This window comes from Cucurbita moschata, unplaced genomic scaffold (assembly GCF_002738365.1).
Source record: "Cucurbita moschata cultivar Rifu unplaced genomic scaffold, Cmos_1.0 Cmo_Scf00025, whole genome shotgun sequence".
NCBI classification, from domain to species: domain Eukaryota; kingdom Viridiplantae; phylum Streptophyta; class Magnoliopsida; order Cucurbitales; family Cucurbitaceae; genus Cucurbita; species Cucurbita moschata.
The window spans coordinates 1,183,361-1,198,107 of NW_019268541.1; the positions used below are offsets into that span (position 1 = coordinate 1,183,361).

Below are 14,747 nucleotides of genomic sequence, written 5' to 3' on the forward strand. Positions count from 1 at the left end.
TTTTAATAAGTGTTTAAATGGGTCTCTATCATATTGAATAATTTTTTTTAAAAAATAAATTTAAAATTTAAAATGACTTTGATGAGCCGAAAATATTGGTTCACCATTTTGGGCCGGAATTCCAACAAGCTTTTGGGCCTAATTGACTTTCATGGCCCATTGGGCCAAGAAAAAGCCTTAAAGCCCAAAAAGTAGACGAGAATTTAAGGTAAAAGTGGGGTCTATCATTCCTACTCCCTTCTGCTGACGTGTAACTTTTGGATATTTTGCTTACTGTGGAAGAATTCTTCGTTGCAATACCGCGTAAAGGAAGTTTCTGAGGAGACCAGAGGAAAAGGATTTGGAAGCAGAATCCTTCTTCAAGCCGCCATTGAAGTCAGGCATTTCATCGACAGCCAAGACCATTGATCGGATCGTCTTTATTGAGATTTTGATATATTCGTTTCCACCGTTTCAGTTCAGATTTTCTTTGTTCAATCCGATCGGCCGCGATGAGTTTATTCTTTGGCAAGCGGAAAACTTCGGCAGGTATGTTCTCCGATCAGGATTTTTGTTTTCTCTGTTGATGATTTTTCCGCTCTGCTTTCAATTTTTTAATTTTTCCTTCTTTCTGGCGGATTTTTTTTGGTGTTGTTGCATTTAGTAGTGAGGTAATTAGTTTTGATTTCTGGAGTTTATGGTTTAATTTAGTTGATCATGATGTCTACGGTGTTAGAGGTCTTCATTTCGCCTACTTTGGGAAGTTCGTTTTCCAATATGTTAATTGCATGTAGATGCTGATTCAGTGTCGATATGGTTTTGATTCCTCTTTTTTCGTGTTTTGATTTCTAGACACTGGACCTAATTAATTTTGGCTTTGTAGATAGTCTTTGAAGAGATGCTTTGTTAATGTTCAGTGATGAGAATTTGAGCTTCATTTTTCCCTGTGTACTGATTTAGCCATGATGAGTTGAAAGGTGTTTACACCGTTTCCTTGTGATCAATAAGCAAACTGCATTATTTATTATGTTTGATTTATAATTCTTCCTTGTTCGTTTGTCTTCCACTGATCTTTTAACTGCATCAAGCGTCCAGCATCACGGCTTTGATGCCAAAGCATTAAAAGTAATAAATCATTTTAGCTTCACTGTTTGAACTCTTAGAATTAGCAACAAATTACTATCATATATAAAGCTATAGATATTAAGTTCATATCTCAATATTGTTAGGAGTTCTAAGAATTAGTATAGAAACGCCGACTCTCTGTTTGGTGTTAATTCAACACAAGGAATGGTTAACATAGCATTGCTGCCATTAAACTATTCATTGTAGTAGCCAATGTTATGGCTTCTGATATTGTGTACATTATTGTCAATCCAGAACTCCTCCGGGAAAATAAGAGGATGCTGGACAAATCGATCAGAGAAATTGAAAGGGAGAGACAAGGTCTTCAAACACAAGAGAAGAAATTAATTGCAGAGATTAAGAAAAGTGCCAAGCAAGGGCAAATGGTATGTAATCTTTAATTGTTCCTATCCGTACTTCACAATTTATTTTTGTGAAAATACCATTCTTATTGTGACTCCATAATTTTAATCATTGTGATTTTCTGAAGCTGGGACAGTTTGTCCATCACAGTCGGAAGGAGAAGTCTTTTACGAATCATTAATATTTGGAAGTATTTATCTTAGATGTGCTTAAATGTGAGATCCCACATCGATTGTAGAGGGGAACAAATCATTCAAAATCTATCCCTAGTAAACGCGTTTTAAAACCGTGAGGCTGACGGCGATATGTAACGGACCGAAACAAACAATATCGGCTAACGATAAGCTTGGGCTGTTACAAATAATATCAGAGCCCGACACTAAGCAGTCTGTCAACGAGGACGCTGGCCCCAAAGGGGCTGGATTGTGAGATCCCATATCAGTTGGAGAGGGGAACGAAACATTCCTTATAAGGGTGTGGAAACCTATCCTTAGTGGATGCGTTTTAAAACTGTGAAGTTAGGGCCAAAGCGGACAATATCTCCTAGCAGTGGGCTTGGGCCGTTACATTATATCATCTTATTGTTGTTGGATGCATTCAACACATTTTCTTCGCTCGTCTTCTCCTTATTCGACAACAAGTTTCCTTTGGTGATGCATATCATACATGGAAATGTCGAAGACTAAAACAAAGAAGAGGAAAACATAATAACACGCTTCATATGCTTCACAATTGTTCTTTTTAGAATTACATCTCACTTGGGTATGATTATGTTACTATTGCAGGGAGCTGTTAAAGTGATGGCAAAAGATCTCGTTAGGACCAGGCACCAGATTGAAAAATTCTACAAGCTCAAATCACAACTTCAGGGCGTATCCCTTAGAATTCAGGTACAGTTTGTTTCATGACTTATTCATTCCATTGGCACAAGAGCATACCGATCATACCGATCATGCCGATCATGCCGATCGTATGTGCTGCAGTATTGACATCTCATATTTTGTACAGCACTTTACATATTATGAGTGGTGACCTTTTTCTTGATAACTTAAGATTTTTGTTAAACCCCCCCTTTTTAGACTTTGAAGTCGACTCAAGCAATGGGAGAAGCGATGAAAGGTGTGACAAAGGCAATGGGACAAATGAATCGGCAGATGAACCTGCCATCCCTGCAGAAGATTATGCAAGAATTTATGAAACAGAATGAAAAAATGGAACTGATGACTGAAGTGATGGAAGATGCAATCGATGACGCTTTGGAAGGGGATGAGGAAGAGGAAGAGACCGAAGAATTGGTCAGCCAAGTTCTTGATGAGATAGGAATTAACATGAACCAAGAGGTAACATATTATCATTAGCAAACCTCATTTCTTTTGCTGGTGCATTGGATCAACCTCACTCTAAATGAATAACTGATTTAACCATTTTTCAATTTAAACAGCTCGTGAACGCACCATTGACTGCTGTTGCTGCACCCGCGACGAAGACAAAGGTTGCACAAGCAGAAGCAACAGGCAACGACGACGGTGGAATAGACAACGATCTTCAAGCCCGACTCGACAATTTAAGGAGAATGTAAATGTAAGATCTTCATTTCTTGTGTTCCTTTCCAACCTGACCTTATTAGGGACCATTTATTCCACTGCCATGATTTTCTGACCTTGTTTTGGCTATTATGAAAGACATAGGAATTTAAGCTTTTTTTACAGTTACCATGAGATCCTTATGTACCATCTTCAAATATAGCTTACGAATGTCTTACATATTGTGTATATATATACATATATTGGTTTCCATACTCGGTTAAATTATCTCGTGTTCGGTTTTAATTTAGTCCCTATAATTTTAGAGGTTTCAATGCGTCTCTAAATGTCACAACCAAATATCGGTTGTTGAATGTCATAATTTCAATACTCTGATATCAATTGTTGTAGCAAAAGTGGGAGTAAGATCGATCATACTCATACACCCACAAATTTAAATTAAACACAGAGACACAAAAACTTGCGTGATTTGGAGAGAAGAAATTCTCGTACATCATGGGTGGTAAACAATCACTATAACAAAAAAATGTAAATGTTTACACAAGTGTATCTCCCACAGTCTCACGCTACAAAGTTTTTCTTGAACACAATATGACAACGACTTCACATCTTAAAACAACGTTAAACAAATCTTTATGAGAGACTGTACTAATATGGGAGATGAACTATATGAAACCAATAAATCCATGAATCGAAGTAGAAAATGTACCAAAAATATTTATGAACGAAATTTTTGTGACAATTATTAACAACAATAATTATACACTAGCCGTGTACTCTTCATCGAGAAGTCGAAATCGGTATTGAAAAAAATGGCTCACTAATTAGAGGTCCTACCTAATGAATACACCCCCAACTAAAACTCCAAGTCTTCTTTATCCTCATCCATTGGACACACAAACAACATCACAGATGAGAATCAGAATTTTCCAAATCCAACCACCCATTTCAAGATTATGAACATCTTTTCTTTCCCAAAGAAAGTTTCAAACCAAGCCACCGGATTCCGGCAACCCATGCCCTGAATTCCCCTGTTGCTCCGCCGCGGTTTGGCGTTTGCTCAACCCCGGCACCGCCACCGGAGCACGGCAGAGGGGGCAATCACAGTGAGAAAAAAGCCACATATCTATACAACAAGCATGAAACATATGCATACATCTCGGCAGTTTCTTAACCTCTTCCCCCTCCTCAAACGCCGACAAACAAACCACACATTCATTCCCATTCCCTTCTTCTTCGGCCGCCGCCGCCGCTGCAGACCCCTTCTTGAACTTAAAGCTGCACAACAAATTCCTATTCGAGCTCTGCAAGCTACGGCTTGAATTCACCATCTCCGCATAACTTCCAGCCAGCGCCGGCGAAGCTCGGCCACGACGGTTGTCGGAACACCACATGATAACGATGAAATTGTAAAGAACTAACACAATCGCCGCCGTTCCGATTACCACAAGGCCGTAATACAACATGGGTAGGCTTGATTTTGCTGGATGAGACGTTGGTTGAGCAAAATAATTTGAAGCAGAATCACTCATTTCTGGATCCGAAGAAGAAGAAGAAGAAATCACAGAGATTTGTTTTGTGGGTTTTTTTGGGAAGAACAAGAAGAAGAAGAACAACAATCAAGGCGGATTGAATTAATATTAAGAAGGTTTTTAATTCATTGAATGAGATAAACTGTAAGCTTCCAAAGAATGAAGACAAAACAGAGTACAATCAGAGGATAGAGAAACAAAATTGAAACCCATGTTAGACGATGAAAGCTCTACGTCCGCTAATTTAGAAAATATTCATGATTTATAATTAAAAATACTCTTTCCATTTGTACGAGCGTTTGTGAGAAAAGTAAAGTGGCCAATATTATCCCACTGAAAAACTCATCCATTAACCCCATATTTTTCTTTCTAATTATTATTATTTTTTTTTAATAATTGAATTGATTTATTCCAACTTTTTTGGTCTCAAAACGACAAGGAGTAGGGGCTAGAGAAGGCTTGGGAAGCAGAGGAAGGTTGTCGTTTTAATGGCGGAAAAGAAAAACAGAGGCGATAGGCTGAAAATTTCCATTTATTAAGTGGATATTTGGTTCAATTTAATTTAATGGAATTACGACATGTCGTATTCTGTGTCCACTCTAGTAGGAAGAGGAAAGGTCAACGTGACGTTGAACCCACTCTAAAATGAAGTGTCGTTTGGTCGAAGACGACAGGACCAACCGGCTTTAGTTTAATTTGGTGGTATTATTAATTTATAATTGCGAAAGGTTGACAAAATTTGTCCTTATCTACTTACCGCTTTCCAAAAATAATCAGAAATATATATATTTTTTATTTAATTTGAATTTTGTTTAAAAAATTCAAATACTTTTTAAAATATTTGATATAAACTTAGAAGTATCCAGATATCCATGATATACCATTATCCTCATTGTTTTTAACCATAACCCGAAAAAAGAGGGATGGGTTGGATCCTCATTGCTTTTAACCATAACCCGACAAAAGAGGGTTGGGTTACCAATCCAACAACCCGAACTTTTGGGTTGGGTCAAAAAAATCCGTCAACCCAACCTAAACTCAGACCATGTACAACTGGTTTAGACAATCCTCCATTTATCTATAATATATTAAGTCACATTTTTTTATGAAGTATAATCTTAGTTGGTTAGAGTCTCTACCAATAAATAAATTAAAAGGGTATATTGGTAAATATATCAATAATCCCAGTTGTCGACCTTCTTTTTTTTTGTGAGTTCTGAGAATACACCGTTTAATAGATACGAGATCTATATCTTTGAATTGAAAGTTCTGAATGATCAAATCTAGAATTAGTCATTAGAATCAATAGGTTTAAAAATCAGACTTATTATCTCATAAACTTAGTTTTACTTAACTGTCGAGTAACGAAATTAGACTTCTATCTCCGAGTTTAACTCATATGTAACTCAGCTTCTTTTTAGAAGCACCGACAAACCAAAATATCAGAGGTTTGGTTGACTATATCTTTTCTAGTGGATGGCAGACCTGCTCCCACATTAACTAAGAAGGGAGCAGTAAAAGCAACGGGAGGAATTACTCGGATACCAGTAAACGTGATTTATTTAAGTGGGAGCACCGGCTCTCTACATAACACGGCGCTCCGAGGGACCCTCGTTCAAGAAGTCCAATAGAGGGTTACGAGAAATAACATAAGTATAGCTCGATTAATTTTTGGTATATACCTTCAATCCAATGTTGGCTTCTCATGAGGGCTGGCCCTGTGACAAACGGGTTTGGGCCAAATGGGCCCAAATCCTGAAGATTAGGTCCATATTTCATAAATGTCCAAATCGGCCTGAAATTTACTAAAAAGCCCATGACCCAATTACCTTTTTGCCCTCTTAAATGTATCATAATATTTACCTACAAAAAAAAAATAATATTACCGTTTTTTAAATTATGACCTATAAATTTTATTTTATTTTATTTCCGAAAAGGAGATTTTTTTTTTATTTGAAAAAATAAAATTATATGAATAAATTAATCCACGACATTATTATTAGGGCACACGTGTGTTTTTCTTTTTCTTTTTCTTTTAAATAAAATAAATGTTTTTTTTTAAATTGATGTTTTGCCAGGTGGCGTGGCTATGGGTCCAATGGCAGACCTTTTCTTTTTCATAAAGCTATAATAAAAAAAATAAATAATAAATAAATAAAGTGAAATAGTTATTTAGAATTAATTATTTTGTATTTTCAATAAAATTTTAAAAATAGTTATTGCCGTTATTTTAATTATGGTTAATTTTGGAAATATGTGTGCTTTTTTCCCATAAAATTATAATAATTATTTAATAAAAATTGCCAAATTTAATAGATAAAAATTCAGAAATTAAACTTGTAAATAAAATTATTAATTTTATTTCGAAACTTTTGACTTAATATTAATATTTTGGATTAAGTTATATTCATATTCTGGGGGTTTAAATTATAAAATACAAAAGTATAGGGACTGATATTTAAATAAATTAGTTCGGTGGAGCGATTTTTAATTATATATATATATTTTAAAATTCTAGGGGTAAATTCGTAATTTAATTTTAGCTTATTTAAAAAAATAATTAAACCCGCGAAACAAGAATGGAACAGTCCAGTGCTCAGCTCCTTGCATCTTCCATGTTCGTCTTTGTCAAGAACTTGCGGCGCCCTCTGTTCCCCGTTTTTCTCACCGGTTTCCAACCACTGCATCTTCTTCTTCTTCTTCTTCTTAGAGTCGTATTTGTTCTTGTTTCTCTTTCGTTTAAGTTTCGTGTCTGAAAGCAATGGAAAGTGGCCACTCTTATTGACTTTCCTTGGGTTTTCTGAAGGTATTTTCGAGGCGCGACAAGCGGTGTGAAGTCAGAATCCTAGAGTTTTTTGTTGCCAGGTTTTGAATATTCCTCTTGCTTTTTATGTGGCATCCAGCCATGTTTATCTGTTCGATTTGAACTTTGGTACTGCTTCTGTTGCATTTAAGGTTTTGATTTTGCTGCAATTTTGTTATGGCTTGAAGTTGAACCTAGAATGTTATGTTAGTAAGAGGTTAACTTAGAGGTGTGAAAGAAGAAAATGGCGGATAAGAAAGGGATGGAACAAGTTGTTTTACGGATTTTGGATGGCGAAGAAGGAGTCGATGCAAGGAATGGTCTCACTAATGGCTCTGTTGCTTCTTTTCCTGATTTTGAGCCAAAAGAAACTCGGAGTCTTAGGTGCGCAATCACGCAATCCGTGGTTGAGAGCTCTCCTTCACACGAGATTTCCAGAATGAGTTCATCGAAACCTCCAAAAATTCCTGTCGAATCGGCAGTTCGACGCCCATCATTTGCTCGATCTTCGTTTTCAAAACCGAAATCAAGGCTAATAGAGCCGCCTCGTCCTGATGGTGCAAGTTTGGCGGAAGAAAATGCTCAAGCAAAATCAGCATCTGGTTCACCATTCTCTAGCTCTCCGAAGATGGACTCACCAGCTAAGATAGCCACTGCGACTAGTCCTAAAGAATCTTTGAAGTCTGCTCCGATAACTCCTAGAACACCATTGGTTGGATCTACGGGAAGTGAGGAGGAAGATGATGAAGAAGTCTACAAAACTGCAGAACTGAAAGTGAAAGAAAAATCAAGGAAGAAATTGAAAAGAGCAGTTGTAATTGAATGGATTGCATTTTTGTGCATAACAGCGTGTTTAATTTCCAGCTTAACAATAGACAAGTTGCTGACTAAAGAGATCTGGGGATTAGGACTGTGGAAATGGTGTGTTTTGGTATTAGTTATTTTCTGTGGCCGTTTATTTTCACAATGGTTTATCAATTGTCTGGTTTTCTTGATTGAAAGAAACTTTCTACTTAAGAGAAAGGTTCTTTATTTTGTCTATGGGCTGAGGAAGAGTGTTATAGTTTTTATTTGGCTGGCTTTGGTTCTTCTAGCGTGGGGTCTATTGTTTGATCAAAGCATCAAAAGATCTAAGAAAGTCAATGAGATTCTGAATTATGTTACACGAGCTCTTGCTGCTTCGCTAATTGGAGCAGGATTATGGCTGGTGAAAACTTTGTTGGTGAAGATACTAGCTGCATCTTTTCAATGCACTCGATTCTTCGATCGGATTCAAGAATCAATCTTCCATCAATATATCCTGCGCACTCTATCAGGACCTCCACTGATGGAGATGGCCGAGAGGGTTGGGGGAGCGGCAAGCTCAGGGCAATTGAGCTTCAGGCATTTGAAGAAAGAAAGAGATGGTGGGAATGAGGGGAAGGAAGAAGTGATTGATGTGGATAAACTCAAAAAGATGAAGCAAGAAAAAGTGTCTGCTTGGACCATGAGAGGGCTGATCAATGTTATTAGGAGTTCAGGGCTGTCCACCATCTCTAATACAATAGAGAATTTTAAAGAGGAAGAGGGTGAGCAAAAAGACAAGGAGATTAACAGTGAATGGGAAGCAAGTGCTGCAGCTTACCAGATTTTCAGGAACGTTGCGAAACCTGGTAGCAAGTGAGAATTTTATCTTCCGAACGATCTCGAATTTCCCTCTCCGTGGTATTCAAAGAATTTTGTTAACTAATGCTTTTAATTCGTGCCTGGTTAGGTATATTGATGAAGAGGACCTCTTTCGTTTTATGAACAAGGAGGAAATTGATAATGTGCTGCCATTGTTTGAAGGAGGGGTTGAGACTGGGAAGATAAAGCGAAAAACCCTTAAGAATTGGCTGGTAAATCCTTAGCATTTATCTTTTTGTTCAGAATAACTGAGGTCCTGTATTCAAATGCACAATTCTAAGCAAACCACTAACAAACCTGGTCCTTAGAAATGTATTTTTGATGTTGTAGGTGAATGTTTATATCGAACGGAAGTCGCTAGCCCACTCATTGAACGACACCAAAACTGCCATAGAGGAGCTAAACAGGCTTGCTTCTGCATTTGTACTGATTGTTATTATCATTGTATGGCTACTTCTGATGGGTTTCTTGACCACACAAGTACTCGTCTTCATTTCATCACAGCTTCTACTGGTGGTTTTCATGTTTGGTAACACTGCCAAAACTATATTCGAAGCAATCATATTCGTATTCGTGATGCATCCATTTGACGTGGGGGATCGGTGTGTTGTAGATGGTGTTCAGGTAACTTTCTCAACTCAGAATTTCTTGGATTCCATTGAATCAATCTCACCTGGTTTAATACTAACTTGCAGATGATTGTTGAAGAAATGAACATTTTAACCACAATTTTCTTGAGATATGACAATGAGAAGATCTTCTATCCAAATTCTGTTCTGGCCACCAAACCCATCAGTAACTTCTACAGGAGCCCCGAAATGAGTGATTCGATCGACTTTTCGGTTGACTTTTCCACATCAATTGAAAGCATTGGAGCCCTAAAAGCAAGAATAAAATCGTAAGTTTCATTCAGTTTCTCTATGCTAGTTGATCAACTGCAAGAAAGAACCAAGCCTTGTGATTGAAACAACATTTCAAATGGCTGATTCTTTTTTCAATGCTATTTTTAGTTCCTTATCATTTCAAAGCACCCATTTGCTTGACATAACAGAATTGTTTCTCAGATATCTTGAAAGCAAACCTCAGTTCTGGCGGCCGAACCACAGCGTGATCGTGAAGGAGATCGAGAATGTCAACAAGATGAAACTGAGTCTATACATCAATCACACCATAAACTTTCAGAACTATGGTGACCGGAGCAGTCGCAGATCGGATCTAGTCTTGGAGCTGAAGAAAATTTTCGAAGATCTGGGCATCAAGTATCATCTGCTACCTCAAGAAGTCCAGCTCAACTATTTGAGTTCAGTAGCTCCCATGGTTTCGACAACCTTGCGGAGATGACGGAGATGAAGGTTCGTTCTTTCCGCTCTGTTGTTCATTTACTTAAGATAAACTCTCAAATACAGTGGCTGACTATATCATGTCCTGTTGATTCAATGGCTTTCATGAGAACAAGAGGGGTAGAGAAGATGTAGTTTCTGATTTGAGCTGCATCTCAGTAAGGAAAAGGAATTGTAAAACGTTAGTTAGTTGTTCTAAACAAATTTCTAAACAAGAGGATGGATTACTAAATGAATTGCACTTTCTTTCTTCATCTTCAACCCATTGGGGACTGTTGTGGTTGAAGCTGCATAATGTTGATTTACATTACAGACAAATATCATTTTTCATACTCCAAAAATGAACTAAAACTTGAAAATGGTTAGAACTAAAACTTAAAAATTGTTAGAATAACACAACTCTCCCAGTAGTATGATATTGTCCACTTTGAACCTAAGCTCTCGTAACTTTGCTTTGGGTTTCCTCAAAATGGTGATGAGTCATTCCAATGGAGAGAGTATTCTTGATTATAAATGTATTAGCTGACGTGAGACTTTCATCATCCAACAAAAATAATAGTTAAATTTACAGTTTATTATTTACATTTTTTAGTTTTTATATTTGATATTTTTAAAATGTGTAAATCTGTTATACTGAAACTAAATTTTTAGGATAGTTTTAGAATTTCAGAGAGTTGGTAGGTACACAGTTCAAATTTAAGAAACTAAATTGGTAATTTAATCTAAAATAAAACTAAGAAAAAAAAAAAGAGAGAGAATAAAAGTAACATCTAATCAATGGCTTCCACTTTAAAGACAAATAAAACAAAAAAACGACGAATAGGATAAGGCTATCCGCCAATAAGGCATAAAGAAGTTGCCACGTCGGATAGAGATGAAGATTTCGAGCTCTCCCAAAATCTCCCCAATTTCCGCCTCTCCACCGCTTTTCTACTTCCTTGGCCCACTTCCGAAACCAAAATCCCCAATTCCGGAAATTCGCAGAGCTTTCGAATCATATCAATGGCTTCCACTTCTACAGTTTCACTGGCCCTGCCATTGACTAACGCCACCCACAAGAGACTGTCCAACCACGCCTTCTTCAATCCATTGCCTGCTTCTTCTTCTTCGAGGTCTCGCAAGGCCATCGCCGCCGCGCCGACATCTAGCGGGAGGCTCGTCGCAGTCCGATCGTCCTTGAAGGAGAAGGCCATCACTGGACTAACCGCCGCAGCTCTGACGGCGTCGATGGTAATTCCGGAGGTTGCAGAGGCTGCAGGACCTGGAGTCTCACCGTCGCTGAAGAACTTCTTGCTCAGCATTGCTGCCGGTGGAACTGTGGTGGTGGCCATATTGGGGGCTGTGATAGGCGTCTCCAACTTCGATCCGGTCAAGCGTGGTTGAGTTGTAATTCTTTGTTTCTGCATTAATCTTCATCCATCATTTTTTGCTGCAAGCTGCTAAAAGTAATAAATGTATGGATTTAAACATTTTAACTTCTTTCACCTATCATTTTCTTCATTTCCCTACCTCTCCTCTCTCTCACCTGTTTAATATTCCATTCATCCATGGCGCTTTCATCATACATATATAAATATACATACATAATATATATATATATAGATAAATTATAAGTGTTTGATGTTCAAAATGAGAAGGAAATTAAAACTATTATTAAACGGAACAATGAAATTTAACTACGGATAAAAGTTCAGATGAGAAGTCAAGATTAGAAGACAAGCAACTGAAATAACATTAAATTTAAATCAGAAAGCTACTAGGGAAGAACGCGATGTTTTGAAGGAAAAGGGCTACAAACATTATCAAATACCATCAATCAAAAATTTGAATTCTAGTATGTAGAGAGATGAACAATCAACCTACTTCATAAATTATATTCAAACAAAAGCAAAACGATTTTCTTTGAATAAATGAAACGAGATTAAAGTACATCCAAGAGTAGAAGAAAATTGAAGTGATTTACTAAGTTGCATCAAGAGAGGGCCAACTATTCAAAACGTTTTTGAGTTTGATATCAACTTGGAAGAAACTGATCTCTACAACATAGTAAGAACATCAAAAGTGCAGACAGAGGCATTTGAAGAAATGTGTTTGTGACAACTTCTACAAGAAGGAAGAAAGCGATTTTCCAACCTTCCAAACTGTAGAGGATGCAAAGTTCATGTTGTCATCTTCCGACACAAAATTGGTTTTAGAAATAACCAATTTGCTTTATGGATGACTGAAATATATTACCCACTCAATAATGACATCGCTCATTTGAAAGAAAAAAAAAACTCTCAAGACAAAATCAAAGTCTCAGAAAGGATTTCCAGTTCAAGGGCAGATACATTAGAAATGTGTTCGTGCAACCTCTACTTGAAAAATGGAAGAGATTTCCAGTCTTCAAAATGAATAGAGGATGCACAATTCATGTTGTCATCTTCCGACACAAATTTGGCATAGAAGTTTCCTATTTGCTTTATAGATGACAAAAGTATATTGCCTCATGATTGATTACATAGAACATTGAATAGTCTGTAAAGGATCAAGAAATTGTGGGATTCCAAACCGTGGACATGTATCCCCCATGTGTTACGCAGTGAAAACAAAATTGTTTCACAAAGGATAATGGTACGGAGGAACTCCATTTCGTCATCCTCAGACACAGAGTTGATATAATATAACCAACCTGCTGTAAAGATGACAATATTGAACCAAAAATAGTAACAAACAAACCTTCAGTCATGCTCCATTTTAACCCCGACGCATCTTGTTTACAAGAACAGAACAATCATTGAAGAAAAATAGTTAAAAGAATATTCAGTGCACGAAAACGATACATATTTGTAAGACGTCAAGGCAATCGATTGCAAGCAGTGATCAACCATAGCATATATTATCTAATTTGGTAGATTTACCTAATCAACTTCAATGAGATTAAGAAGTCTTTATGATTACTTGCAGCAGCAATTCGAGTGGAAAACTGTGTAAAATAAAATCTCAATGCATAGTAAAAAAATAGCTACCTCTTCAGAGTGATAATAACATGAACGTATGCAAAAAGATCACGCAAGAGACATCAAACCTCTCCCTCGTAATCCAATTCCTAAACATTATAATATACGATCCTGACTGTTCTTTATCCTTATAAAACAGAACAAAGAAATCGAAATAGCCTTGGGACGTTGGGGAAGAAACAACGCTCTCGTCTTCACAAACATTATACTAAGTTAATTTGGTTCACACGATAATATCCAAACTCTGTAGAAACTCTAAAAATCATCGTGGTAACTCAAAAACAATAAATTAAGAATCAACAATTCATCTATGAATAAAGATTGATAAAGTTAGAGAGCGAGAGAGCAGAACAGTGAACGAGAACTGAGAGTCGCTTTGTTCTTCCTCGCACCGCCGTGGTTTCGCGACGTTAGAGAAAGGTAAGGGGATTAGAAAAATTATTGCAGAAATGAGAAGATGGCCGCCATTGTCAAGATGGAGAAGGAGGGTTTTGGAATTACAGAAACCCTAATTTCGGTGGAGGATTGTGGCGCAAATTGGGCTTTTATAGGAATAAGGGAACAACGTCTCAGGGGCGTTTTAGGGTTTTCACCTTATTTTATTTGAAAAATAGCCCAATTCAAATCTAATTATAAATCCTTTTGGCGCACTTTAATGTTCTGAAGTTCTATTTAGACTTAAGGCGCCAAAAAGATACAATTTGTATCGAAAAATAGCCTAATTCCTTCCCGTTTTACCCCTATCAACAAACCTTAAATTTTTTTAAATGTAACTAAATATACAATTAATTTTTTATTAAAAAATTTAAGACTTTTATTACTGCAAATCTTAATTAAATATTTAAAAATAAATAAATATATTTTTATTAACTCACATTTTACTTTTATTAATAGCAACATTTTGAATAAATGATTTGAACAACCTGAACCAATGAAACCCAGAAAAAGTATGGTTGGGTTAGGTTTTAAAATGTCACCACTTGTCACAATCGCAAATTCCAACAACAAGTGAGCTAAGCCAATTTGTTCTTACGTCGCCTACGGCCAAACAACGTATGCTCGAGTCGCTAACCTCGATTTAAGAAGAAGGTTTTAGAAAACGAGGGCAGAAAGAGATTTTGAAAGAGACGTTATATAAGCAAGCAAGAGAGTAACAACAACAATTCCCAGTATATAACTTTTGATAGGGAGAAGTTGACCCATCTCAACCCATGAACACCCTTAACAAAATAGTCTTACCCAATTATAAGAATTCACATATTAAGTCACAAATTTCCAAAAACGAATCAACAAAAAAAAACAAATAGAAATCTAATCTTAAGCGGGTGAGAAAAGTAACACAATACATTGACCTACCGATATCAAGACACGTAAAAAAAAAAAAAAAAAAAACAAAA

The 14,747-nt window shown here is 36.7% G+C and overlaps 4 protein-coding genes across 5 annotated transcripts; 3 read left to right on the plus strand and 1 right to left on the minus strand.

Moving 5' to 3' along the window:
- Nucleotides 1–272: 272 nt before the first annotated feature.
- On the plus strand, nucleotides 273–3,261 carry LOC111461451 (vacuolar protein sorting-associated protein 2 homolog 1-like). The gene is made up of 5 exons (XM_023104972.1): nucleotides 273–528; nucleotides 1,360–1,490; nucleotides 2,253–2,357; nucleotides 2,547–2,807; nucleotides 2,909–3,261. The coding sequence occupies exons 1-5, from the start codon at nucleotides 492–494 to the stop codon at nucleotides 3,044–3,046; spliced, it is 672 nt and encodes a 223-aa protein (XP_022960740.1). The 5' UTR covers nucleotides 273–491; the 3' UTR covers nucleotides 3,047–3,261.
- Nucleotides 3,262–3,997: 736 nt separating this feature from the next.
- LOC111461337 (E3 ubiquitin-protein ligase EL5-like) lies at nucleotides 3,998–4,543 on the minus strand. Its single transcript, XM_023104834.1, has one exon. It carries the CDS (start codon nucleotides 4,541–4,543, stop codon nucleotides 3,998–4,000), a length of 546 nt encoding a protein of 181 aa, XP_022960602.1.
- A 2,592-nt stretch (nucleotides 4,544–7,135) lies between these two features.
- LOC111461449 (mechanosensitive ion channel protein 10-like) lies at nucleotides 7,136–10,601 on the plus strand. Of its 2 annotated transcripts, XM_023104970.1 has the most exons (7): nucleotides 7,143–7,254; nucleotides 7,350–7,408; nucleotides 7,499–9,005; nucleotides 9,100–9,223; nucleotides 9,342–9,635; nucleotides 9,707–9,909; nucleotides 10,076–10,601. In XM_023104970.1, the coding sequence occupies exons 3-7, from the start codon at nucleotides 7,591–7,593 to the stop codon at nucleotides 10,350–10,352; spliced, it is 2,313 nt and encodes a 770-aa protein (XP_022960738.1). In that variant the 5' UTR covers nucleotides 7,143–7,254; nucleotides 7,350–7,408; nucleotides 7,499–7,590; the 3' UTR covers nucleotides 10,353–10,601. The 2 variants fall into 2 exon arrangements, with proteins under 2 accessions (XP_022960737.1, XP_022960738.1); XM_023104969.1 differs by having other exon boundaries at nucleotides 7,136–7,213; nucleotides 7,350–9,005.
- A 477-nt stretch (nucleotides 10,602–11,078) lies between these two features.
- On the plus strand, nucleotides 11,079–11,821 carry LOC111461452. The gene has a single exon (XM_023104973.1). The coding sequence runs from the start codon at nucleotides 11,354–11,356 to the stop codon at nucleotides 11,732–11,734; it is 381 nt and encodes a 126-aa protein (XP_022960741.1). The 5' UTR covers nucleotides 11,079–11,353; the 3' UTR covers nucleotides 11,735–11,821.
- The last annotated feature ends 2,926 nt before the right edge of the window (nucleotides 11,822–14,747 follow it).

Excerpts from the sequence above, each read along its gene's own strand:
- LOC111461449 (XM_023104969.1), top strand. The coding sequence starts at position 7,591 with ATGGCGGATAAGAAAGGGATGGAACAAGTTGTTTTACGGATTTTGGAT. Across the intron at positions 9,006-9,099 it reads GTTGCGAAACCTGGTAGCAA|GTATATTGATGAAGAGGACC; the intron begins GTGAGAATTTTA and ends GTGCCTGGTTAG. Across the intron at positions 9,636-9,706 it reads GTGTTGTAGATGGTGTTCAG|ATGATTGTTGAAGAAATGAA; the intron begins GTAACTTTCTCA and ends ACTAACTTGCAG.
- LOC111461451 (XM_023104972.1), top strand. The coding sequence starts at position 492 with ATGAGTTTATTCTTTGGCAAGCGGAAAACTTCGGCAG. Across the intron at positions 529-1,359 it reads CAAGCGGAAAACTTCGGCAG|AACTCCTCCGGGAAAATAAG; the intron begins GTATGTTCTCCG and ends TTGTCAATCCAG. Across the intron at positions 2,358-2,546 it reads GCGTATCCCTTAGAATTCAG|ACTTTGAAGTCGACTCAAGC; the intron begins GTACAGTTTGTT and ends CCCCCTTTTTAG.
- LOC111461337 (XM_023104834.1), bottom strand. The coding sequence starts at position 4,543 with ATGAGTGATTCTGCTTCAAATTATTTTGCTCAACCAACGTCTCATCCA.
- LOC111461452 (XM_023104973.1), top strand. The coding sequence starts at position 11,354 with ATGGCTTCCACTTCTACAGTTTCACTGGCCCTGCCATTGACTAACGCC.